This window comes from Urocitellus parryii, chromosome 6 (assembly GCF_045843805.1).
Source record: "Urocitellus parryii isolate mUroPar1 chromosome 6, mUroPar1.hap1, whole genome shotgun sequence".
Taxonomy (NCBI): Eukaryota; Metazoa; Chordata; class Mammalia; order Rodentia; family Sciuridae; genus Urocitellus; species Urocitellus parryii.
In genome coordinates, this window is record NC_135536.1 from 101,247,611 (window position 1) to 101,273,091 (window position 25,481).

General features: G+C 37.5%; 1 protein-coding gene across 1 annotated transcript in view; it reads right to left on the reverse strand.

The window, feature by feature from the left end:
• Prtg (protogenin) overlaps positions 1-24,186 on the reverse strand; it is a 121,599-nt gene extending 97,413 nt beyond the window's left edge. The window contains exons 1-2 of the mRNA XM_026413406.2: positions 24,093-24,186; positions 21,654-21,956 (exon numbers count right to left, since the gene is read on the reverse strand). Of these exons, the coding sequence (XP_026269191.1) occupies positions 21,654-21,956; positions 24,093-24,186 (397 nt within the window). The remainder of the gene's footprint in view (positions 1-21,653; positions 21,957-24,092) is intronic.
• Positions 24,187-25,481: the final 1,295 nt, after the last annotated feature.

A 25,481-nucleotide genomic window follows, 5' to 3' on the forward strand; every position in this document is an offset into this window, starting at 1 on the left:
ACAAGATCCTATCCTGGAGGGAAAACAATTCTATGAGGGACATTATTATTATATCAGTAATGAAGCAGAAATCAATAATTTCATTTAATCTAGTGGACTATTATGTAGTAGGACACAACATGTTTGAGGAGCCAAATGTCTTTCTATTCCTTAGACTTGCTGCTATTATGTTAGGAAGAAAGTTTTGTTTCCCCTGTTTTATATTTTTAAAAATCATCATAATTTCACTATCATAGATGAATTCTCCAGAAATTTAAAGTTAACATTAACCCCCTGTTCTTCTTTCTTAAAAGAAACACTTTGTAAAATATTAGGCAAGTTTTCAATACAATAATTTCATTTGACCTCAAATACTATGGCTATATCTTGTTTACAACAATAGGCCTCTTAAGACTCAAACTGGTTTTCATAAAGAATTTCACTAACATATATAATTGGTTTTATAAATATACACACTTTTTGTGGCTCAGTGATAGACCCCATGCCTAGCGTGTGTGAGATACTGAATTTTTTTTTAATATTTATTTATTTAGTTAGTTCTCGGTGGACACAACATCTTTGTTGGTATGTGGTGCTGAGGATCAAACCCGGGCCGCACGCATGCAAGGCGAGCGCGCTACCGCTTGAGCCACATCCCCAGCCCGAGATACTGAATTTGATCCTCAGCATCATATAAAAAAATAAAGTTGGGCTGGGGATGTGGCTCAAGCGGTAATGCACTCGCCTGACATGTGTGGGGAACTAGGTTTGATGCTTAGCACCACATAAAAATAAAATAAAGATGTTGTGTCCACCGAAAACTGAAAAATAAATATTAAAAAATTCTCTCTCTCTTAAAAAAAAAAGAAAAAAATAAAGTTATTGTGTCCATCCACAATTAAAAAAAATACTTTAAAAATAAAAATAAATAAATATACACACCTTTAAACCATCTTTTGTGTGTGTGTTTGTTTTTTGTAGTGCTAGGGATTGAAACTAAGGCCTCATGCATGCTAAGCAGGCATTCTACCAAAGAACTACAAACCAGTCCCTTAAACAGCTACCTTAGTTTAGCTACTTATTAACACGGAATAACTGAATTGTTTAGAAAAAAAAGTAGTTGGGATAGAAGCTGACAACCAAAAATAAGTTGAGAAATTGTTTGTTTTCACTGTCTTCTTTTATTTTATTAAAATATTTCATATATTTACAAGTTAATGAGAAATTGTTATATTTGGCATATCACATAAACATACCTGCAAGGCTAGGGCAGGGGCTGTGGCTCAGTGGCAGAGCGCTTGCATGAGGCACTGGGTTCAACTCCCAGCACCATATTAAAAAAATAAAAAAGAAATAAAATAAAGGTATTGTGTCCATCTACAACTAAAAAAAGAAAAGAAAAAAAAAATACCTGCAAGACTAATATTAGCCAAAGTACAAGAAGAATGAATTTGTTTTAACTCAAGCTTTCTTTCTCCAGAAGATGACCTGATAGGCTAAAATTCTATAATTTTACATATTGTAGAATTTGTATATTTAAAGAACAGTTTAATGGATGACACAAGAAACTTTAATGAATAAATGATAAATGCCTATTAATAGATTCATATACTCAATGAATATTATTTTTAAAGACAATGTTGCCCAAGGCAGAATTATATATGTTAACTAACAGTTATTTCACATAAAATATAACTGCAATTTAACACTTTATACTACATTAACTAAATTTTCTGATAATTATCATGACACTAATAAAAGTTTCAGGAGAACACAAAAAGGTATTATTCTACTGAATCACAGCATAGTAGAGTATGATTTCTAAGTTAAAAATAAAAACACTGGAAAATATTAAAACTATGAAAAATTATTCCACTGATAAGGACACCAAATTTTGAGTAAAACTTAAAATGTGTGTCTGTTTTCCTCTAAGGAAACTGCATTAAGACTCCAGTAACCTGGTTCAAAGGGTATTTTTCACATCTTATCTTTCTGGAACTCTGTTATATCTAATGTTTCATTTACTCTTTGAAACTTCCCCTTTGGCTTCAGTGATTTTTGTACTTTCCTGGTTTTTCATTTACTTTCCTGACAATTGGGGCTGTCCCTTGCGGTGGGTGTGGATTCTCAGCCCTCCCCCCACTACTGCACTGCACGTTCATCCTGCTTGAGAACACCAGCAACTCAGGTGATACTCAGTTCAGGGTCTTTTTTTTTTTTTTTAATATTTTTTTTAATTTTTTTTTTTAGTTATCAGTGGACACAACATCTTTGTTTGGTATGTGGTGCTGGGGATCGAACCCGGGCCGCACACATGCCAGGCGAGCGCGCTACCGCTTGAGCCACATCCCCAGCCCCTCAGTTCAGGGTCTTTAGGCCACACCTCTCCTGACTCCAGTTCTTTTCTTGAACTACCTGCTACGTGATGTCAGGCTCTACCTGACATCATACAGACACTTAAAACTAACGTTTTCTATGCAAAATTCATTATCTTGTTCAATGTATTAGTTCTTTCTCCTGAATCTGTATGTCAGCTGGTAGCAACACTATTCATCATGTCTCCCAAACTAGAAATATAGGCATTATCCTGAGCTTTTCCTCCCCCACTTTCTTACACACATCCCCATAAGTACTGCCATTTTCAAATCTTAATTCTAACCCCAAATTTATTCTTTACTCATCCCCTTACCAGTGCTCCAGTCTAGATTCCTATTAGCGCTTAGACACATGCCTGCCCCAGCCTCCAGCCCTGTTCATTTGACTTCTCTCCTCACAGGCTCCAGTGGGATCAACCTAAAACACAAATCTGACCAATCCAACTTGAAACTCCTCATCAACCACAAGTTAAATCCCAGGTTCCTTAACATGGCATATGGTATATAATGAATTTTTCCTTAAGTAGACTACCTCCATGTTCAACTGTATTCTAGCCACCATTTCCTTAAATTTTACTTTCCAGAAACACCAAACATCTTATTACTCCACACTAAAACTTGCTTACTTACTACTATTCCTTACTGGACTACCCTTCATCTAATTAAAATCTAATTTTTCTTTAAAATTTATGTAGGCATCATCTCTACCAGGATCTCTCTTTGTCTCCCCAGACTTGGAGATGCATGGGGAAGTATTTAGCAGGGCAGTGTCATGATGTCTACAACTTACTTTTTTGAAGACAAGGAATAGGATGAAGTCATTGTGCCAAAATATTAATTAAGAGCTGGAAATCTAGGCAAAAAGCATTCAGGTACTTACCATACCATTCCTTCACTGTTCTGCAGATGTGAAAACTACGGAAATAAAAATTTGGAAGAAATCACCTCACACATAAACAGCTCTACCAAAGGTGCACTCTACTTCTGTATAGCTATACTGGTTTAATAATTATTTATCTATGAACTTCTTTCTTTCACTAACCTATCACTGAGGTCAGGGACAATTTTGGTTTTGTTGCTGTTGGGGTTTGGGGATTTTTTGTTTGTTTGTTTGTTTTCTTTTTAATCATGTCATTCTCAAGGACTAGCCAAGTAGACTTTCAATAAATGTTTGCTGGAAAAATGAATGACGATGCTAAATGAAAAATAAACCTAAGCACAGAATTCTCAATCAGTTAGTAAGTATTTCAGATCCTACAATTTGCCAATGGTTTTCTTGGGTGCTCTGGCAATAAAGGTAGTTTCAGCCAAAGGCCCTTAAAAATACCCTTGACTGGACTTGTACTGAGACAAGGCAAAGTGAAAAGTAGTTGGGATAGATGCTGACAACTAAAATGAAGAAAGCCAGAATATACAGAGAAGCGAAACTGGGAAAGTCCTCAGAGTTTAGGCATGTAGATTCCAAGGTAGGAAGAGATTCCTGAAGACTGCACCTTTATTCTAATTCCTGTAAAATGGAAGAGTGAGTAAACACAGATGCTCTTTCCCACTAAAATCACATTGACATGCCAGACAGAGCACATTGAAAACACACTACCATCACCACTAACAAAATTTTAAGGACAAGGTCAGAGTAGTATACTTCTGGACTAAAGCCATGGTGGTCCATAAATGGATATAAGAACTGACAGCCTCTTAGCTGAAAAAGTGATTTTGTTCCTTCACAACAGACATGCAGCTGGGATCATGGAAACCCTTGGAGACTACATCAGTAGAAAACCTCAGATTGCCAGCAAAATTATTAGGAGGCTTTATTATAGATGAGAAAAAAAAATGTTTCCCATGACAAAAAAAACCCAGGCCTATACCACACACTTGTGTCATGATAGATTATTACAACCAATTTAGTACTGCCAAAAATTAACCAAAAAGCCACACACACTTATAATCTCAGGGGCTCTGGAAGCTGAGGTAGGAGGACTGCAAGTTCAAAGTCAACCTCAGCAACTTGGCAAGACCCTGTCTCAAAATTTTAAAGAGGGGGTGTGTGGGACAAGGGAGACTAGGGATATGGCTCAGTGGTTAAGCACCCCAGGGTATCAAAAGAAAAAAAATTAATTAACTCAAATATTGATCCATGACTAATGAAACCTTGGAGCACACCAAAATAAACCAAAACTTCCATAATATTAGATATAATAATATTTATCAAAAAATAGCTCATAATAAATAAAACCTACAGATCACATAAACAATCTGCAACAGAAAAATTACCAGACATATAGAAAAGGAAGGGTGGCACTTCAAGAACTTAAGATAATCGTATAGGTAAAGAATATTTTAAAATGAGAATTTAAAATAAAACATGAAAGAAGGGATGAGGATATAGCTCAGTAATAGAGCTTGCCTGGGTTCAATCCCCAGCCCCCCCAAATGAACAAACAAACAAACGAATATATATGAAAGAAAAGACAAAAATAGAAGTCTTAAGAGAAAAATGATGCCCCTCCCCATCATTTTCCTCTTAAGAACAGATTTTAAGGGACATATGAGGTACAATCAAGCAAACCAATATATACTTTGTGGGAATTCAAGAGAAAAGAGAAGAAATATTAGTATATTTAATGGCTATAAATTTTTCATATTTGATGAAAGAAATTCAATGAACTCTAAGTAAATAAACTAAAAGAGACTGACACAGAATTAATTTATAATCAAATCGCTCAAAGACAAAGAAAGACTTTCATAAACAGGAAAAGAGAAGAGCCTGGCCTATACTTATTATCCCTTAATTCCCTTTTTTTTAATATTTACTTTTTTAGTTGTAGTTGGACACGATACCTTTATTTTATTTATTTATTTTTATGTGGTACTGAGGATCAAACCTAGGGCCTCGCACATGGCTACGCGACCGATGCACCACTGAGCTACAACCCCAGCCCTCCTTAACCTCAGCCCTCCTTAATTCCTTAAGAGTTAAGCTGGTTGTAAGCACATCTGTTATCCCAGCAACTAGGAAGCTGAGGTAGGAGTATCACAAGTTTAAGGCCAACCTCAGCAACTTAGCAAGATCCTGTCTCAAAAATAAATAAATAAATAAAGTAAAGAAGGAGAGGGAGCTGGGGATATAACTCAGCATAGAATACCCCTGGATTCAATCTCCAGTATTTCCCCTCAACCCCCCCACATACAAAAAGAAAAAGTTGAACAATGTTATAAATAAACTAAATCAGATAGACATATATGGGCTGGGGTTGTGGTTCAGTGGTAGAGCACTCACTTAGCATGTGTGAGGCACTTGGTTCGAACCTCAGCACCACTTAAAAATAAATAAATAAGGGCTGGGTTTGTGGCTCAGTGGTAGAGTGCTAGCCTAGCATGTATGAGGCACTGGATTCAAACCTCAGAACCACATAAATGTAAAATAAAGATATTGTGTCCACCTAAAACTAAAAAATTAATATTAAAAAGTAAATAAATCAATAAAGGTATTGTGTTCAACTACAACTAAAAAAAAAAAAAAAGAACACTGGAAATAACTTCTATTTAAAAAAAAGAGAGACAGACATATAAAGACACTCCACCCAACAGGAGAATAAACATTCTCCTCAGATGCACAGAGAAAGTTAATCAGAAATGATCATACGTTAAGTCACAAACAAGTCTCAATACATTTTAAATTATTAAGGTCATAAAAAATTTTCCCCAATTACAATAAAGCTAAAAATTAAAAAAAAAAAACAGAAAAATTGACACATATACAGAAATTAAACAGAACACTCAACCAATGGGTCAAGAAATGAAACACAAAGGAAATTAAAAAATATCTTCAGATAAATGAAAATAAAATCTTGGGATGCAGTAGAAGTAGTACTCAGACTCTGTGGCTAAAAATGTCTACATTTAGGGGAAAAAATAAGCATGATCTCAAATCAAAAGCTAAATTTATATTTATACTCAAGGAAGTAAAGAAAAAAGTAAAAACTAAATCCAAAGCTAGCAAAGGAAAGGAAATAACGAAAATTAGAGTGAACAAATGAAACAGAGTAGATAAATGAAATAGAGAACAGAAAAACCAAAGAGAAAACCAACGAAACCAAAAGTTTATTCTTTGAAAAATATGAACAAAAATTGTCAGCACTTTAGGTAGAATGACAAATAAAAAGGAGAAAACATAAATAATTTTAAAATAAAAATGAAAGTGGGGAGATTACTAGCAACCTTAGAGGATTTTTTTAAATAATAATAAGTGAAATGGAAAAATTTCAAGAAAGACACAAAACTACCTGAAATGACTCAAGAAGAAATAGAAAATAAAAGCAAACCTAAAAAAAAAAGAGAGATTAAATCAGTAACCCAAAACCTTCCAACAAAGAAAAGAGCAAGAACAGATGATTTCATAGGGACATTCCAGAAGAATTAAATAAAAATACCTATCCTCTCAAACTTCCAAAACAACAGAGTGGGAGGGGCAATTCCTAACATTCTACCCCACCCACTCTAATACCAAAGCCAGACAAACATCACAAAAAGAAAAATTACAGACCGGTATCCTCTATGAATATGGATGCAAAATCTCAACAAATTGCTAGTAAACCAAATCAAAAAACTGTATTAGTCATATCTTCATCTCTGTGATAAAATATCTGAATAAAACAACTTAAAAGAAGGAAAGATCTATTTTAATCTAGGGTTTCAGGTCTCAGTTCACAGTCACTTGACCCATCACTGTGGGCCTGTGACAAGGCTAGACATCATGGTAGGGAGCATGTATTGAGGCAAAGCCCTCATGGTGGCCACAAAGCAAAGAATAAGAAGAGGATACCCTTCATGGGCACACTCCTAATGACCTACCTCTTCCAATTACACCCCAACCTCCTAAAGCTTCCCCAACTTCCAAGAGCCTATTAGTTAGGAATCCATAGAGGATTACTCCATTCATGAGGTCAGAGCCCTGATGACCCAATCACTTCCCAAAGGCCCCACCTCTTAACACTGTCTTCAACACTGAGTCTCTGGGGTACATTTAAGATGCAAATTATAATATTTTGTCCCTGGCCCCCAAAAGCTCATGTCCATCCCACTATGCAAATTTATTTGGTCCATCACCAAAAGTTCCCATAGTCTTAATAGTTCTAGCATTGTTCAAAAGAGCTTGAGTTCAGTTTCCTCTGAGATTCAGGCAACTTTTAGCTGTGAGCCCCTGTAAAAATCAAAAAACAACTTATATATTTACTAGCTTCAATGTCACAAATATTCCCATTACAAAAGGGAGGAACAGGGAAACAGCAGGAAGACACAAACCAAAGCAAGACCAGAACCCAACAGAGCAAACATTAAATCCTGTAGCTCCATGTTTGCTACGGAGTTTCAAAGGGCTTGGGCAGTCCTGCTCCTATGGCCTTGCTGACTGCAGCCCACATAGCTTCTCTTTTGTGTTGGCTCTGGTCATTGCCTGTGACTTCCCTCAGCAGACATTCCACATTGCTGGCATCTCTAACATCCTAGGGTCCCTTTTGTAGCTTCAGCTTCACTCTCACAGTTCTAACCTCCAAACCATAAAATTAACGAAGTAGAATTTACCCCAGGAATGCAACAGTGATTCAACTTTTAAAAATTAATCACCAGGAACAGTGGAAAACACCTGTAATTTCACCTACTCAGGAAGCTGAGGCAGGAGGATCACAAGTTTAAGGCCAGCCTCAGCAATTTAGGAAATTCTATCTCAAAATTAAAAAAAAAAAAGAAGAAGAAGAAGAAGAAGGTGGGGCTGGGATGTAGCTCTGTAGTATGGCACCTCTGGGTTCAATTCCCAGAACCAAAATAATAATAATAATCAATAAAATAAAATAATTGATGTATAGAACAAAGCAGCAGGAGCATATCTTAATTGATACAAAAAAGGCATCTGAAAAATTTTAATATACTTTCATGATAAAAATTCTCAGAAAACTAGGAATAGATTGGAACTTCTTCAACATGATAAAGAACATTTACAGAAAAACAGCTAGCATTACACCCAACAGTAAAAAAGTGAAAGTTTTTCTCCTGATCAAGAACAAGACATAGATACCTATTTTTACCACTGCTGTTCAATAGTGGACTAAAAGTTCTAGCCAAAGCAATTGGACAAGAAAAAAAGGCATCCAAATGGGAGATAAAGAAATAAAACTGTATCATTTAAGGTGATCTGATCCTTAAAAAAAAAATCCACAAGAAAGCTACTAAAATTAATAAATGAACTAAGGGTATAATACCAAAACACTATAGGCAATTGTATTTATATGTACCAGCAATAAACTATTTGAAAAAGACATTTAAACAATAACAATTCTACTTACAATAACATCTAAAAGAATAAAAAAATGCATAGGAGTAAATTTCACCAAGTTTATTCTAAAACTATAAAATACTGTTGCAGTAGTCAGCTTTACATTGCTGTGACCAAAACACGTGACAAGACCAACTTGGAGAAAATAAAGTTAATTTTGGACTCCTAGTTCCAAAGGTTCAGTCCATGAACATCCAACTCTATCACTTTGGGCCCAAGGTGAGGCCCAGGACCATGGCAGAGGGCAGCAGTGGAGAAAAGCTGATCACCCCCTGGCAGCCAGGAAGCAGAGAAAAAGAGGAAGGAGCCAGGGAGATAAGCTATAAATCCTCAAGGGCTCATCCCTAGTGATTCTACTTCCTCCAGCCATGCCCTACTTGCCTACAGTTACCATCCACTCAATCTACTCAAATTAGAATGTACCAATTAGGTAACAGCTCTCATAACTTAATCATTTCACCTCTGAATATTCCTGCTTTTACACAATAACTTTTACCACAACTGGTAAAAGACAAAGTCCTAAACAAATGCAAAGGCATGCCATTCATGAATTGGAAAACTGAATATTGTTAAGATGTCAATACTACTCAAAAGTCATATACAGATTCTATTCACTACGTACAGTCCAAACATCCTTTTACGCAGAAATATAATCTGCAAGGGCCCTTGAATAACTAAAATAGACTTTTTCTTTTCTTTTTTTTTTTTTTTGGTACTGGGGATTGAATCCAGGGATGCTTTATCAGAACCACATCTTCAGCCCTTTTTATTTTTTATTTTGAGTCAGGGTCTCATTAAGTTGCTGAGGGCCTCACTAAGTTGCTGAGGCTACTCTCAAACTAGCCTCCTGCTTCAGCTTCCCTCATTGCTGGGATTACAGGTATGCTCCACTGCATGAGACAGCCAAAACATTTTAAGACAGAAGAACAAAGTTTGAAAACTCACATTTTCTGATTTATAAACTAACTAAAAGCTACAATAATCAAAATAGTGTGGTACTGGAAAAACCATATAGACCAATGAGACAGAAATAAAAGTTTAAAAATAAACTATATATCTATATCTATCTATCTATCTATCTATCTATCTATATATATATATATATATAGTTAATTTATATCAACAAGGGTGCCAAGTCCAGTCTGTGGGGAAATGGTGCCAGGTTAACTGGATCTCTATATATATAAACATGAAGCTACATCCCCCATCACTGGGATTTGTTAATAGATTCCTATATATGACACCAAAGCCACAAGCAACAAAAGAATAAATAAACTGGACTTCATCAAAATTGAATTTTTTTTTTTGCACCAAAGAACATCAAGAAAGTAAAAAGAAAGGGCTGGGGTTGTGGCTCAGCGGTAGAGAGCTTGCCTAGCATGTGCAAGGCACTGGGTCTGATCCTCAGCACCACATGAAAATAAATAAGTAAAATAAAAAGTATTGTGTCCAACTACAACTAAAAAATAAGTATAAAAAAAAACTCCTATAACTCAACAAGAAGACCAAAACTCAATTTAAAAATGGGCAAAGGATTTGAATTGACATTTCTCCAAAGAAGACATACTACTGGCCAGTAAGTGCACAAACGGAAACCAACATCATTAGTCATTAGGAAAATGCAAAGCCAAAATCACGATGAGGTACCACTTCACACCTACTAGGTTAAAACAAACAAACAAATATATACTACACACACACACACACACACACACACACACACACACACCATATAGTGAGTATCTGTTTAATATGGGTATATTTTTCTTTTGTACTAGAGATTGAACCTCATGGGACTCTACTACTGAATTACACTCCCAGCCCATTTTTATTTTTGAGACAGTATCTTGTTAAGTTGCCCAGCCTGGCCTTGAACTTGCAATCCTCTTGCCTCAGCCTCCCAAGTCACTGGGATTACACACATGTGCCACCATACCCAGGTATGATTTTTTTAATAAGCAAATAACAAGCATTGATGAGGATGTAGAAATACTGGCAATTCTCTGACATTACTGGTGGGAACATAAAATACCTCAGTCACTGTGGAGAATGGTTTGGTGACTCCTCAAAAAGTTAAACGCAGAACTGCCATATGACTCAATAATTCTACTCTTAGGTGAATACTTAAAAGAAATGAAAATAGAGACCCAAATAGATACTTGCATGTCAATGTTCATTGCAGATGAAACAATCCAAGTGTCCATCAACAGATGAATAGATAAACAAAATCTCATATATCCATACAATGAAACTTATTTCACCATAAAAATGTGTGAAATACTAATACATGTCACAACATGGATAAACCTTGAAACATGCTAAGGGAAAGAAGACAATCACAAAGACCACATATCATATTATTTCATTTATATAAAATATCCAGAATAGGCAAATCTATTGAGACAGAAGGGGGAAATAAGAAGTGACAAATAATGGATATCAGGTTTCTTTAGGGGTTGATGAAAATGTTCTGAAATTACACAGTGGTGATAGATGCACAAAATCCACTGAACTACATACTTTCATTAAAACTTCCAAGCTGAGCATAGGCTGTCACTATGACTTCTTTCCATGCAAAAATGACATGTGCTCAGCCATTTATTTAAATCTTAGCCTTCTGACTACAGAAACTACAGAGGTTCTTCAGACAAGCTGAAAACCACTGCTTTAGAGCCAAGGATATATAGTTCAGCCGTTAGAACACTTGCCTAGTATGCATGAGGCCCTGGGTTTGATTCCCAGCACTGCAGCAAAAATAATAATAATAAATATAAACCACTGAAAATAATAAAATAAACTGCTGCTTTAGATCAAAGTCCCACTGGGACAGCTATATCAACAAATGCTAAACCTCTAAATAGACTGAAGATGAATCTCCCTGCACTGAGAATATATACAAGAAAATAAATTCTATAAAGCATTATAAGAGAGATAAAAATAAGGACACATCAGTGACTTATTTAACAATTACCTATTTACTACATCAATAACAAATAACCTTATACAAACACAGTAATAAAGGAGTTACATAAAAATGGTCATATTTTTTAAAGATAAACTAAGAAGTATCTTTAATATTCTTGTCAATTCTGTACCATTCTCTTTTCTATATTTTGGATCTGATGATAAAATATTTAAATATGGTAAGACACATTTCCACACAACTTACAGAGGAAAAGCTTTATTTAAGCACTGCAAATTCATGACTAGAATCCAAAAACCTAAGCGCTAGTCTCACATTTAGTAGTACCTGAGAAAGTGCCCTTCTTCGTCCTGCTTTACATTTCTAATGTGCAAAATAGAAATTTCAAAGACTATAAAAGTTGAGATCTTTATTCTGTGTAAAAGAAGAAATGATGATGCAAGTCAAATTAGGCCTCAAGGACGCTCTATGGATTACAGGATAAGTTTTAGCTTATTTTCAGGTTCTCTCTTCAAAATGTTCATTGCCATTATCTTAACGAATCTAAATGCTAGGAGATCAGTGGAAATTTTAATGTATTTTCTTTGTCTCTCTTCTCTCCCTTCCCACACTCAATGTCCCTTTCTGCAAGTTGACTGGAAAACACTTATGTCAGCTTTTTCCTATCCTGATTAAAAATGGTAGAGTTAATTCTAATTGATTAAGAAACCAGTCACATCCCTATTGACCAACTGGATCCACTTATAATTTCTCATTGTAAAGAGTTTGTTAAGCACTGAAATTTTATCTTTAAATATCAGAACATCCAAGTCCACATCTTGGTGGACTTTAAGTCAATGAAAATAAAGTTTAAGCCAGATGTACACCTGCAATCCCAGACTCTAGAGGCTGAGGCAGCAGGGTAGCAGATTCAAGGCCATTCTAGGCAACTTAGTGAGAACCTGTCCCAACATTTTTTAAAAAGGAGGAGGATTCTAGAAATGTAGTTCAGGAGTACAGCACCTCTGGGTTTAATCCCCAGTAGCAAAAAAAAAAAAAAAAAGGAAAATTTAATTTCACAAAGCTGCTTCCGTCTATATACTTCCTTTCATGTTAATCACAAATTTCTAAAAAATGTGCTAAATCATCTGGGTAAAGATATTTTCAGGCTTTGAGGAAATCATATTCCATCCCTGGGATCACTTTTAATAATCCTTTGAATAATCTTGCAGCTTTACCAAAGGTGGTCCCTCAATTAAAATTATGTTAAAGTCATTATAACTTAGAGCATGAATGTGGCTTCTCTTGAACATATAAACATTAATTCTTTTTATTGAGAAAACAATAAGCACATTTAACTGGCAAAATTATTTAAGAAAAGCTGTGATTTCTTGTTTAAAACAACAGTAATGCCAACATCAAAGCATTTTTCCTATTTTAAATCCTGAGGTCAATATTTTAATCTTAGTTACTTTAAATCCAATCAGAGGGCCTAATTCAGTTTGAAAGCTCAGGAATATTAAACCATATCATTCTTAATAGGAATTGGTGGGAGTGGGAAGCCAGTATAATCTGTTTCTATTAAAACACAAATACTCAAGGTGCAATGGCGCCTGTAATCCCAGTGGCTTGGGAGGCCAAGGCAGGAGAATTTCGAGTTCAATGCCAGTCTCAGCAAAAGTGAGGTACTAAGCAACTCAGTGAGTCCCTGTCTCTAAATAAAATACAAAAATAGAACTAGGGATGTGGCTCAGTGGTCTAGTGCCCCTGAGTTCAATCCCCAGTACCCCCCCACTAGCAAAAAAAAAAAATACACAAATACACTTGCATGGCATGCACAAAGCCCTAGGTTCAACCTCCAGAGCTACAAAAAAACACTAAAAATAATAATTCTAAAACAAAAACATGAGCAAAACTCTCAAGATGAAGTTACAACTGTATTTTTAAAACTATTAAGTGAAAATAAATACTGAGTCAATAAACATCAGAATACACTATTAATAGCAGGACCAGTGTGTAAACTTTCAAAGCAGCATAATCATTCTGAACTGTCCCATCTCAGACAAAGTAACCTATTTTTCTAGGTTCTTAAAAATAGTACTAATCCAAATTATCAGTACTGGTTTTAGACTTTCTCTATATAGAAGTCCTTCAAAGGCAAGTTAAACAGTAGCCAAGTTATTTTCATTCTTTTTCTCTTAGTGATTTAAATGGCTCTCTAGTAATATGACTGGACCAAATCATATTTACTGAATTATAATAACAGAATTCTGAAAATAAGGGTAATGTGTTCCTCAATATCCACTCCCCTTTTCCCTCAGTTATCCACTTTTACCAATATGACAACTAAGCAGAAGAATAGTGATTTGTCAAGCCATGTGAGACACTGGCAGTGGAGAAAGCACTAAAGCTTGGCTACTCTGCCTCTTTGTCACTTTTCCCATTTTTCTATCACAGCTTCCAGTAACTTAAAAAATACAGCAGCACTGTATTTACTAGAAATTGAAACTTGTCATCTCTCATGAAGATATTATATCCAGAACATTATAAATCTTTTCTATTTTGAACTAACTGATGACTTCTTGTATGCCAAGTATTCTGTGGAATAGAATGAAAACGGTGCTAAATGTCGAGCCAGCCTTGCTCAGTTCTAGAGTCCCTCAGTAGAAAACCATTTCCTCTTCCATCATCTCTACTTGTCTCCTGGACCACCAGTGGTCACTGGCCTCTACAGCAACTAGCAACACATAGTAACAGTCATAACTTTTCCTAGCATGAATAGCTAACAGTACACACGAAAAGGGATGTCTTTTTAGAAAGATGCAGACTGAAATCCCTGCCCATCACTAATAGGCAATCTAAAACAATACTTCAAAATAACCACTTGAACTTTTACCTGCAACTTCTTGTGTACTGGTTAGTGTGCTATAATTTCTAACTGTTTTTGCTTTATCCATGCTTGATGCTGTCTCAGTAAGCTACCATTTCTACATCTTTATCTGCAGGAAGTTAAATTGCTTCTGCCCACAACAAGAGTTGAGGGTATTGCTGAATTAGCTGAAAAGATTTGTTAACCAGGGGCTGAGGCTGTGGCTCAGTAGTAGAGTGCTCCCCTAGCATGCATGGGGTACTGGGTTCAATCCTCAGCACCATATAAAAATAAAATAAAGATATTGTGTCCACCTAAAACGAAAAAATAAATTTAAAAAAAAATTTAAAAAAAGATTTGTTAGCCATTCAGCTCCCCACCACTTACTACAAGCAAAATGCTACACTATAGGCTGTTCAAGTCAGTTTCCTTTTCTCCACAATAAATTCTACTTAACATTTCCCACACACAGAGATTGCCTGTATCTTTTCAACTATTGACAACCATCACTCACATCAAGAAAATAAAAGGTTCAAAACAAAACAAAAACTTTGGGGGTACACTTCAGTGGTAGGGTGCTTGCTGCTTAGCATGTGCAAAGAGGTCCTGGGGTTTGATCCCCAGCACTGCAAAGAAACAAAAGTGTTGAGTCAATAAAATTTTTATTTACTCTCTGACTAGATATCAGATTTAAAAAATCTAAAATATTGAAATAAAAGTGAACGGGACTACAGAAAAATGAAACCCGAACAGTACTGTGTATGAAAAAAAGGAAAGAGAAGCACTATTATTCTAACTTAGACAATGACTCAAATCTATTTTTTTAAATTAAGCCTCCTTTATAATATTTAAAGAATAGTTCTCTAATCAAAAAACTTGGGGGCTGGGATGTGGCTCAGCACCAAAGCACTTGCCTCGCATTCACCAAGCCCTGGGTTTGATCCCCAGTTCAAAAAGAGAAAAGACAAAAAAGAATCCTACCAAAAATAAATAAGAAAAAAATTTAGCATTGCTATTAAACAACAAAAAGAGAAAAATAAAAAGGAAGCCTATCACAGATCAGATATCAAAAGTTTGACAAAAACAAAGTACTAACAGCCCTAACTAGCATCACTCAGTTTCCTAGTACCTTCAGAAATATCAGTGGTTCCCAACCAAGGGTGACTTTGCCTCCCAGCAGGGATTTTTTGATGTCCCAAATAGGAGGAGCATCAAATGGACAGAAGCCAGGGATGCTGCTACACATCATACAATATATGGGACCCAAAATGCCAAGGCAGAGAAACCCTTAGAAATGCGGTCCACAGCCCAAACATTCTTCTGTTTTATTGGTGGTGGGGAAGGTACATATTGGTAAAGTACAAGATAAATCATTGAGTGCTAACTGGTTCTAAGCAATACTAAGAGTTAAAAAAAAAAAGAGAGAGAGAAAAGAACAATTTATTTAAAGTCATCTGTATAAAGCAGCATAAAACACAACAATGAAATAAAAAAGAACAGTTACACCATTCTAGATAGACAGGGATTTACTATAGTTTCATAAAGTAAGCTTTAAAAAGAAAATTTCCCTTCAATAAGTCCTAAGGACTAAACCCAGTGACAATATGATCTGAAACCAGAACCCTGAACAATGACTGCATTCCTCAACAGTCTCTTTATTAAGCTAGCTACTACAATTGCAAAAGCTATTAAAAATATATCTCTAAATACAAGAGAAGGGCAAACCCGTTAGAAACTGAAAAAAAAAACAAACATTTTTAATTTATGCCTTCTGCTCAGTCTTTATGAATTTGGCTTTTAAAGACTCATCAAATGCAGTTTCTAAGAATCAGAAGCTTTAAAAAAAAAACAAAGAATGCAAAAGTCAGGAAAGAATTTGTCAGATTAGTGTCAGAGACTTTTGTAAGGATGATGCCTTCATCCTCTGCACACATATCCCTACAGAAGTTCACTTGGCTTCACAATTACAGCTGCTGAAAGGTAATCTGGTACATTTTTACCTATTTTGTACATCACTATTGCCAACTATTTTCTGCAGGCTCACTCTGTGCAGAGTACCATGTAGAGGCAAATGCAAGTACTACTTCAGTGATTACAACTTCCTCTTCCTTTCTTTTGTACCAAAATTTCAGTGATGAGTTTAAAAAGTGCCTTAATAAAGAGTCTGCACAGCATAAACTCTTAAAAGTATTAAAATTGACTTGACTAACACTGAAAATTTAGTTTGGGGGCAGTTTTTAGGATTTCTTTTAGAACAAAGTTATTTCTAAAATTCAAGTAGGATCTTCAACAAAACACTTGACTCAACCTCAGTTTTCATATAATTAGTCGTTATCAGCTGGAAGTAATGAACTAACAAAGCAACCTGTTTATGAGAGATAAAGACCACTTCTAAAATATGAAGTAAAAAAAAAGAATCATGGTTTTCAAAAAAAGTAATCTCAAATGCATTTGATTTATTAACTGAAATACTCTTTTAACCTAAAGCCCTGCTTAAAAGATTTGTTTTTTGCTATTCTTTTAAATTGCTCTGGACTTCATCAATAGGCCCAGCTGTTAAATGTGGGAGCAAATGACAACAAATCCCTGTGCAAACAACTCCTAAGAGTGAGACCCTTTCTTTAGAATTACCAGAGATAGTGGACAGAAGGGGGCATACCAAGTACCTTTCAAAGTTCCATTAAAAATCAGAATCAAAAAAAAAAAAAAATTAAATACTCAAAGAAAAATGTGATTCCATCCCTTACTGGATCCTGCTTTGCATTATGTGTACACACACACACACACACACACACACACGCACGCACGCACACACCTATATATGTTACATTATATAATATATATTTGTTCAATATATATTTAGATAGTATAACAGGTTTCTGAAAATGAGAAATAATCCTCACAAATCAAGAAAAAAGTGGGAAAAACTGGTTCCATTACCCAGAGATAATAAGGCAGACAGTGTCATAGTAAGTAAGTTTGTAGAACTATAAATACAACTTGAATTTCTTGATTTCACTTATGCAAGATGGTCGTTTTTAAGTCAAAACATACACTTTTTAAATATGTCACCTCTCTTTTTTTAAGCGATTTTTCTTTACCAGAAAGCATCAAAAGGACTTTATATATAGTGTTAGCAGAATGGTCTCCGAATTCTGTCTTATTTTCCAAAATCAAACAACTTTAGCTTATGTATTAGCACTGCTGAATTAGGTCAGGTAACTGCTAACAGCTTGACTTGGAGAAGCATGTACACAGGTAAAAGACTGTCCTTACAACATCTACAAATGTCAAAATAGTGACATTATAGCAAAATTTTGCTTTTTTGGGTCTATAATCATTAATAAAACCTGAGCTATCATCTCATATTTCCTATGATTTCCTTTTCAATACACCATTGACCCTCTTTTTAAAAAACATAATTTTTTAAATGTTTTAATATATTTAACTTCACATTTAAAAACCAAGATTGGACTTTTTTTTTTTTTTTTTTTTTTCAGTGCTGATGATATAACCCAGGGCCTCACACATGACATTTAAGAGCTTTACCACTAAGCTGCATCCACCCTGGACTATAATTTATAAATTACTCTGCAAGACAGAAAACCATACCCACAGGACAGTTGTTCACTAATCCCACAAAAACACCTTAAATTTCATCTTAATTTAAACCTACATGATATACATTTTATTCATGAAAACCAACCTATATCCTAAAGGAAATGACTTTTGCTACTTAAACTTATTGAAATGCACTCTTTAGCAACTTTACTGATGCCAGAATTAATCTCAAAATTTTGAATGAAAAAAATAGTTACAATGATTTTTATGCTCTTCAAGCTATAAATGCTCACATCAAGTATTATTTTATGCCCAAGTGAACAGTCATGAAAAACCTAGGAAATACAGGCCAACTTTATGTTACCTTTCCCTCTTCCTAGGACTTCAATTTCCACCTTTTATGGAAAGGAAATAAACAACCAGCTTCCTGTTCAATCACTAGCTTACAACCAGTCTTTTACACATCACAGAACACAACCCTCCTCCTCCCTTTACTTCTCTCAAATGTCTCTTATCTTAATTTAAACTTGTTGAAATATGAGACTGTTTTACCACACTAATGCTTTTCTATGGAATTTATCTTATTTCAACATTAAAGAATGGAAGAAACATTAATTCCCTCATTTTTATTCCTAAAATATTTAAATTATTTATATAATGAAGACAACACACACAAGTGAAAATTTGATTTGCTAAATTAAAAAATTCAAATCTATAGGAATGTTTTAATTTTCTGTTCTTACTCTTATACACAACTGGAAAAGCGTCTCCCACATTACTCCCTTCTAATTACATAAAAAAAAAAAGCTAAAATGGATATCAATTAAAAAGATTACCTTTAAAAAAAAGCTAAATATTACTTTAACCCTATATTTTCCTTTAAAAATAGGATGCCTTGGCAAAACTAAGTTAGATGAATTCTTTTGTGCTTGGATGAACAACAGGAAAGCAAAGCCTCCAGGCCTTTGGGGAAGAACCTTGTCCCTGCAGCCCTGCTCTGATGTGCTTGGGAGATAAGGCTCCATAGAGACACTTAAGGAAAGGCCTGTTCACATTTGAATTTCTGCATTCCTCAAGAACAATTCATGGCAATAACTAACTTTGCAGAAGAGCTACATGAAAGCTTTGGCCAATGAATGAGGGTCATCTGCTCTTTATCACAAGGGTAAACCTCATCCTGGCCAGTTTCTAACCTTTTAACCCTGTGAATTCCTAATTTACACATGAATAATGGAATTCTTGCCTAGAGTGCAACTTTCAGCTTCTAGTTCCTAAGTTTAGAAACCAAGATTGGATTGCCTGTGTGTTAAAAATCTAAAACTTGCACAAATTACAGCTTTAAATTTCAGGTACTGTACCATTACATTTCTGAACCAAAAGATATGCTGGCTTACAAAATCCCTAAGCAAATAAAAAGCATATACATGTACCCTACTGTTATCAATGACTGGGAGAACCAGCTTCAAAAGTAAAAACAAAAACAGAATGTCCACTTAATGCCTATTCTCTTTCTGTTTACTCCAGATAACATCTTTAGAAATCAAAACTAACTGATAATTCAGGATCTCTAAGAAATTTCATATTTCTAAAGAAAAATCTAAATCCACTATACATTTTGTATTTTAAATTCATAATACTGACTGAATTTTCCTAGCGAAACACCTCTTCAAGGTTAAATAAAATATGTGCACCTGAAGAACATGGTCCCTAACTGATTACAGTTGGAAACTGTAATACAGCAAAGCAATGTTATAGTAGTTTCATTGGAAAAGTTTTTGGTCCTTATAATATGAAGTGACCTTTACCATAATACCCTTCAAAATGATTTACCTCTAATTACTTATTATTAGTGATAATTTTATAAAGATACAAAAATCTAAAGATTTAAAAAGCTAGTACTTTTTTTTGTGTGTGTGTGCTGAGTCTTGAAGTCAGTGCCTTATGTATGCTAAGCACATGCTCTACCACAGAGGTATATCTCCAGCCTCTAGTACTAACGTATATTTGTTACATCCATCATACACCTTTCAGGCTTTGTTTATGAAATCAGACAGCTCTGTGTGCATTCAAAGGTGTTCCTGGGAGCCCTAGGATTCGGTCAGGCTTCTCATGAGGTCCTACAAAAGTATGATGGTGACAAATGCTTCATCTTTTCCTGCCATTGCCCACCCCCTCAACTTCCAAACTCTTCCCCCAAAGGTAATACAAGTTACAGTTCCTGAGTATGAAAACCCAAGATTCCACAAACCTGAAAAGGTGGAAAAACCAGAATCCTATAGAATAATTTTACATTAGAGAAAATTTAAATGAACTGATAAAAGCACTATCTTGTGAATAGTACTGCACAGAAAAACCATTAATCAATGAAAATAATGTTTTTCATTATTATTTTAATGGATAATTCCATATATAAAAATAATGGATAATTCCAGTAATTAAAAAAAAAAAGACCAGAAAGAAGGTAAGTATATCAGAAATCCTCTCAGGTTTATGTTCTTCTTTGGCAGGAGTGGGGTGGGGCCAGATTTAGAAACTTCTAATTTTCTGCCATTTTTCAGCATAAAAATCATTTTTTGTAAAGTATTTTCTACAATCATTGTACAAAATAAATTAATAATTACTAACATGAGGATAGCATAATTATGGCCATGAGTTACTAGAATTAAATTTATCTTGGAAAGTCCTGCCACTAGCCTAAGTTTCAATTATAAAGACCTTGAAAAGACTATTGCCAAAAGATAGCACCTTATCTCAAGAATACCCTCTTTACCTGTTGTTCATTTTATAAACAATCAATTTATAGGTACAGTACAAAATTCATCTTTTGTTGATTAACAAAATCACATAACTAGAATACCTGTAATCCTATTTTTAAGATACAATTTTGTTTTCCAATATTGAAATAGTGTTTGATGACCTGAAGAGGTAGCAACCTCAGTGGAAGCAGAGTTCCCTACCTGTCCTGAGCCAATCATTACACTCAAGTTACCAGGTCAACCACTAAGCAATGGATCATTTGGACAAATGGCTGCTCTGATGGGGTTAATACAAAGGAAATCATTAGACAGCACACTTTATGACAACTGGGGGAAAAAATAAGCAGATCTGGTTTAAGTCCATTAGGCATAATATGGAAATGGCCTTAATCTCTTTCCCTCCCAGCAGGAAAACAGGCATACTTCAAAGGCTTGAGAGTTACTGACCAATGCCCTGCCTTACAATTAAAAAGCAACATGGGTGATCTAAAAAGCAGTCAGAGAAATAGAAGGTTGAGCTATAAGAAAGATTTAGCACTCAAGGGCCATCTACAAAGCAGGTTTACTTGTGATTGTTTTTATTTAATTGCTAATTTCTAAAAGATGAAATTTTAGAACAAACTTTTATTATGTTGGCCAAACTTACACATCCAATTCTTACAGGGCGAACATTTGAAATTTATATAAAGTCACCTCTATCAGGTTTTATATCACTTGTGTTCTAAACCTAATGACTTCTGTTTTCAAATTTATGTATTTTTTTGCATTTTTGCCTTTATTTCCAATTTCTTCATGTATGACTTTTAGTATTATATTCATCAATCAAGAAATCAAAATGTAGTAGCAAAAAATGTCAACAACCAAAATCTTAAACACTTACTTGATAAGGTAAGATGAGCTTTTTGACTAAGAATGGCTCCATATTTGTTCATTGCCAAGCACTGATAAAATCCTTCATCGGACTGCTCTCCTCTCCTGCCTTCCACCTCACTGATGTATAAAGAGCCGTTAGAAAGAACCTGGATCCGTTTATTTTCAGATACTTTTGCTCCATTTTTCAACCATGTGACCTTAATAGGAACTTCTCCATGAGCCTGGCAATCTAAAATGACTGGGTCCTTTCTTGTGACAGTTACATCCTGTGGTTCTTTTATAAAAAACAGTTCGCTAATGCACCACACTCCTATAAGGAAAAAGGGAGAAAGGTATATCCAGAATTATAGGTATAAATTCATTTAACATGCAAATGTAAAACACATATTCAGGGTATAAGACAAAGTTTAACTAACCATATTATTTAACTTACAAGCACTTTAATAAACCAACCTAAGTTTTAGCAAATCTTTCAACAAATCAGAGAAATCACCCTGCAACATTTACACTAAAAGTACAAAGGAAGATTCCAATAACTTCTATGCCTTATAAGAATTCTGTTCTCAAGTTCCTTGCTAGAGTTTCAAAATCATCAGGAAAACTCATGAGCACAAGCTGTTTGCTGCTTTTACAAGCTTGTCAAAAAGATCTTGAACAGAGTAAGTCGTAAAAGTCTAATTTTACAAGAAATCATTAGCAAAACTCCAACTCTGTGAACAAGCAAGTTTATTTCCTTGTCCCTTGAAGTGTTTTGGGAACCCTTGGCACCTACTCCTTTGGGAGGAGCGTTTATCTTTTGTGACAAATTACAAGTTTGCATTTTTCTATCTGCCCTTTTACAGCAGGGATTGTCTCCTCTTCTTGAAAGAAACCCATTTACTTAATTTCTGCAGAGCCAGCTAGGTATTTAAAGGACAAACAATAGACTTTGAAAAGTTGGTAACTCTTGCTGCTTGTACTCAGTGGGTGATCGGATTAGGAAACTTTTATTTCACTTTTTTAGAACTACCAACTGTTGGAAAAAATGCGTGACTAATTGGTCCTTACTGTCTAATAGGGATAGGAGATTGCTTAATCAACCAATACACATTTTTATCAGAGCAGAGGAAATGCTTTATCCTAAGCATACACATCGCCCCTGGCCCCAGCTAGGATAAAGCATTAGATGACCACTAATACTTTGTTACCTCCTGCTTTCAGAGCAAAGAGCCGGCCAAAGTCTTGCTGGAGTTGGGGTGTGAGTTCCATCTTTCTCCTTGTCATTTTGAATCCATGATTGCAAAGCCTCAGGAATGATTTCTCTGTTTCTGATCAAGGCAGATCCTCAGAAACCCCATGCTATGGGCTCCCGACTTCCCCTAAAGTATGCCCAGGGCGACCTAAGTCACCCTTACAACCTCGCGCTGCGCTGACCACTCCGGAAGGCGCCCATTGTGTTTCTGAGCCACATCTGACTTTGATCCTTTTCTCACGCGAACTGAAATTAACTCCTCTAGAAAAAAAACTAAACTCCAGCCTTTGTAAATAAACAAATAAAAATCCATTCCCCTTAAAACCTCTCTCCTACACTCCGCCTTCCTCCCCAGCCACTACACTTTTTACTCTCCCTGAGGAAACCAACAACGAAGCAAAAAAGAAAAAGGAGTTCACCCAAATTTGTGCAAGACTAACCCTGAAGTTGGAGGAACCCTCAAATCCGTACACACCTCTGGTCCTGCCCCAAATATCTAAATTCAGGAAATAAATTCTATTTAGGCACTTTCCTTCCCAGCTTCGGGTACATTTCTCCCGGTCCCTCGGGGGCCAAGCAACTTTCAACCTTTCTCTTTGCAATTCCGGCCTCCCATCTCCTGGCTTGACTCGGACCCGGAAAACTGGGGGCAATGGAGTGTGGACATGGGCACTGAGTTCCCTTATTCCCTTCCCCAGCCCTAAAACGCGGGGGAACCCCCACTGCAAACACCAGAAGCCGCGCGGAACCGCGGCGCCCCCTGCGCGGCGAGGCTGCCACTAAGGAAACAATATAAATAAAGCCACGTGCGGCCGCCGCGGCCCCGGCGGGCGGGCGGCGCGGAGTCCCGGCTGGCCGCGGAGGCGGGGACGCGGCCGGAGCCGGGACAATGGCGCGAGAAGGAAGGGACAAGAGTGGACAGCGGCCGCTATGGCCCTGCAGCCTGTAGCAGAGGGAGCTCGGCAACAGAGGACGTGCGCGGGGAGAAGCTCCCACAGCTATGCCCACGCCCGGCAGGCTCTGCCGTCACCCGCGCCTTTAGCCCGCGGCTCCGGACAGGCCGCAGAAAGGGGACAGGGGCCGGTGGTCAGCGCCACCACGGAGGACTCCACTACTCTCCCCCAACGCCCCCAGTTACCTCCCTCTCCATCCCACTCGCTCCTGCTCCCTCCCCACAGTCGGGGTGAGCGGAACCGTAGAAGAAAGCGCGCCCACCTGGAAAGGGGCCGAGGAGCAGCAGGAACAGGAGCGCGCGGAACGGCATCCCCGGCGGCCGCGGCCGGGCGAGGGGTCGTACTGAAGGCGCCATTCAGCAGGGCTACACGGGCATGCTCCCCGGCTGCCCCACAGCCGCTGTCCGCCTGCCGCCCCCGCCTCCGGGCACTCCCAGCGCCGCGGCTGCACGCACACAGCCTGGGTTTCCCGCTCCCGCACCCGCGTGGCGTGGCGCGGCGGGCGCTGTGGTGGCGACTCTGGCTCGCGGACACTCGCTCGCGCGAGGCAGGGGGCCTGAGAGTCCGGCCTGGGGGCGGAGTGAGGCGGCGGCTGGAGAGGGCGGGGGCGGCGGAGTGGACAGCGCCGCTACTGCCGGCCTGGGGACTACTTTCTACATCTGGCCCCTGGTCCGGGGACCAGGAGGTCGGCGCGGCCGGCGGAGGGAGACGCCGGGAAGGGGCCGGGAGCGGCCAGGTCGCGGCCCCAGGGAGAGGGGGCGGGCCCCGCTGGACAATGCACCTGGGGGTCAAGCCCCGGCTGAGGGTCCCGGCCCGCTCCCCCGCCCCCTCTGCCTCTGCGCCACCGTCGACGACAGAGCCACAAAGGCCACAAGCCTCCAGCCCAGCCAGCCCCCAGGGCCCCTCTCCCGCCGGCTAGTTTAGGATTGGGGCGGAGGAGGCGGGGGCTGGGGGGGATGGTGTTGAGAGACGTGGAAAGGCCGGAGACTTCTCCCCTGATGGCCCCTGCCCATCCCCCTCCTTCTCTCACCCGCCGAGGCCCTGTGGAGGGAAATCTATTTCCCACTTCGGAGATTTGTCAGCTCAACTGGAGGCATCTCCGGGCGATAAGCCCCCACATTCTAGGGTCGTTCTTATCCTCCCTGACCCTATCAGATGCAGCACTAGCTTAAAAACCTCTCTAAAGAGTGCCTGAAATGAACAATTACCTTTAGGAGAGACGTTTTATTATCTCTTCCTCAAGTTAGTCAAGTTCTTTAATTTGTAGGAACTCTGCGCACAAAAGGCCCTGTCCTTAGAGTCGAGGAGAGATCAGGGGATTTCCAGATTCTCCAAGATTGCTGTGGGAGACCGGGCTTTGATAGATTACCTGGTCAGAAGTTAGGCTGACTAGGGAAAACACAAGTGATGTGAATTTGTTCACAGCTCCTAAAATTAATTAAGGATAAAAAGAGGAGTTGGAACATACACTTAAAAGAGTGTAATCAGATTGCTTAATGTGTGTGGATCGGTAGAGAGCGTTTACATGTGGATTAGCATTTGCTAATCCAAAACTAAATCTGTGGCACATGATGAGGGCACAGGCTAAAAGCTAGCTTTAATGAGAGCTGCTGACAGAAATCTAGCTTTTGTCACTAAGGCATCCACATGC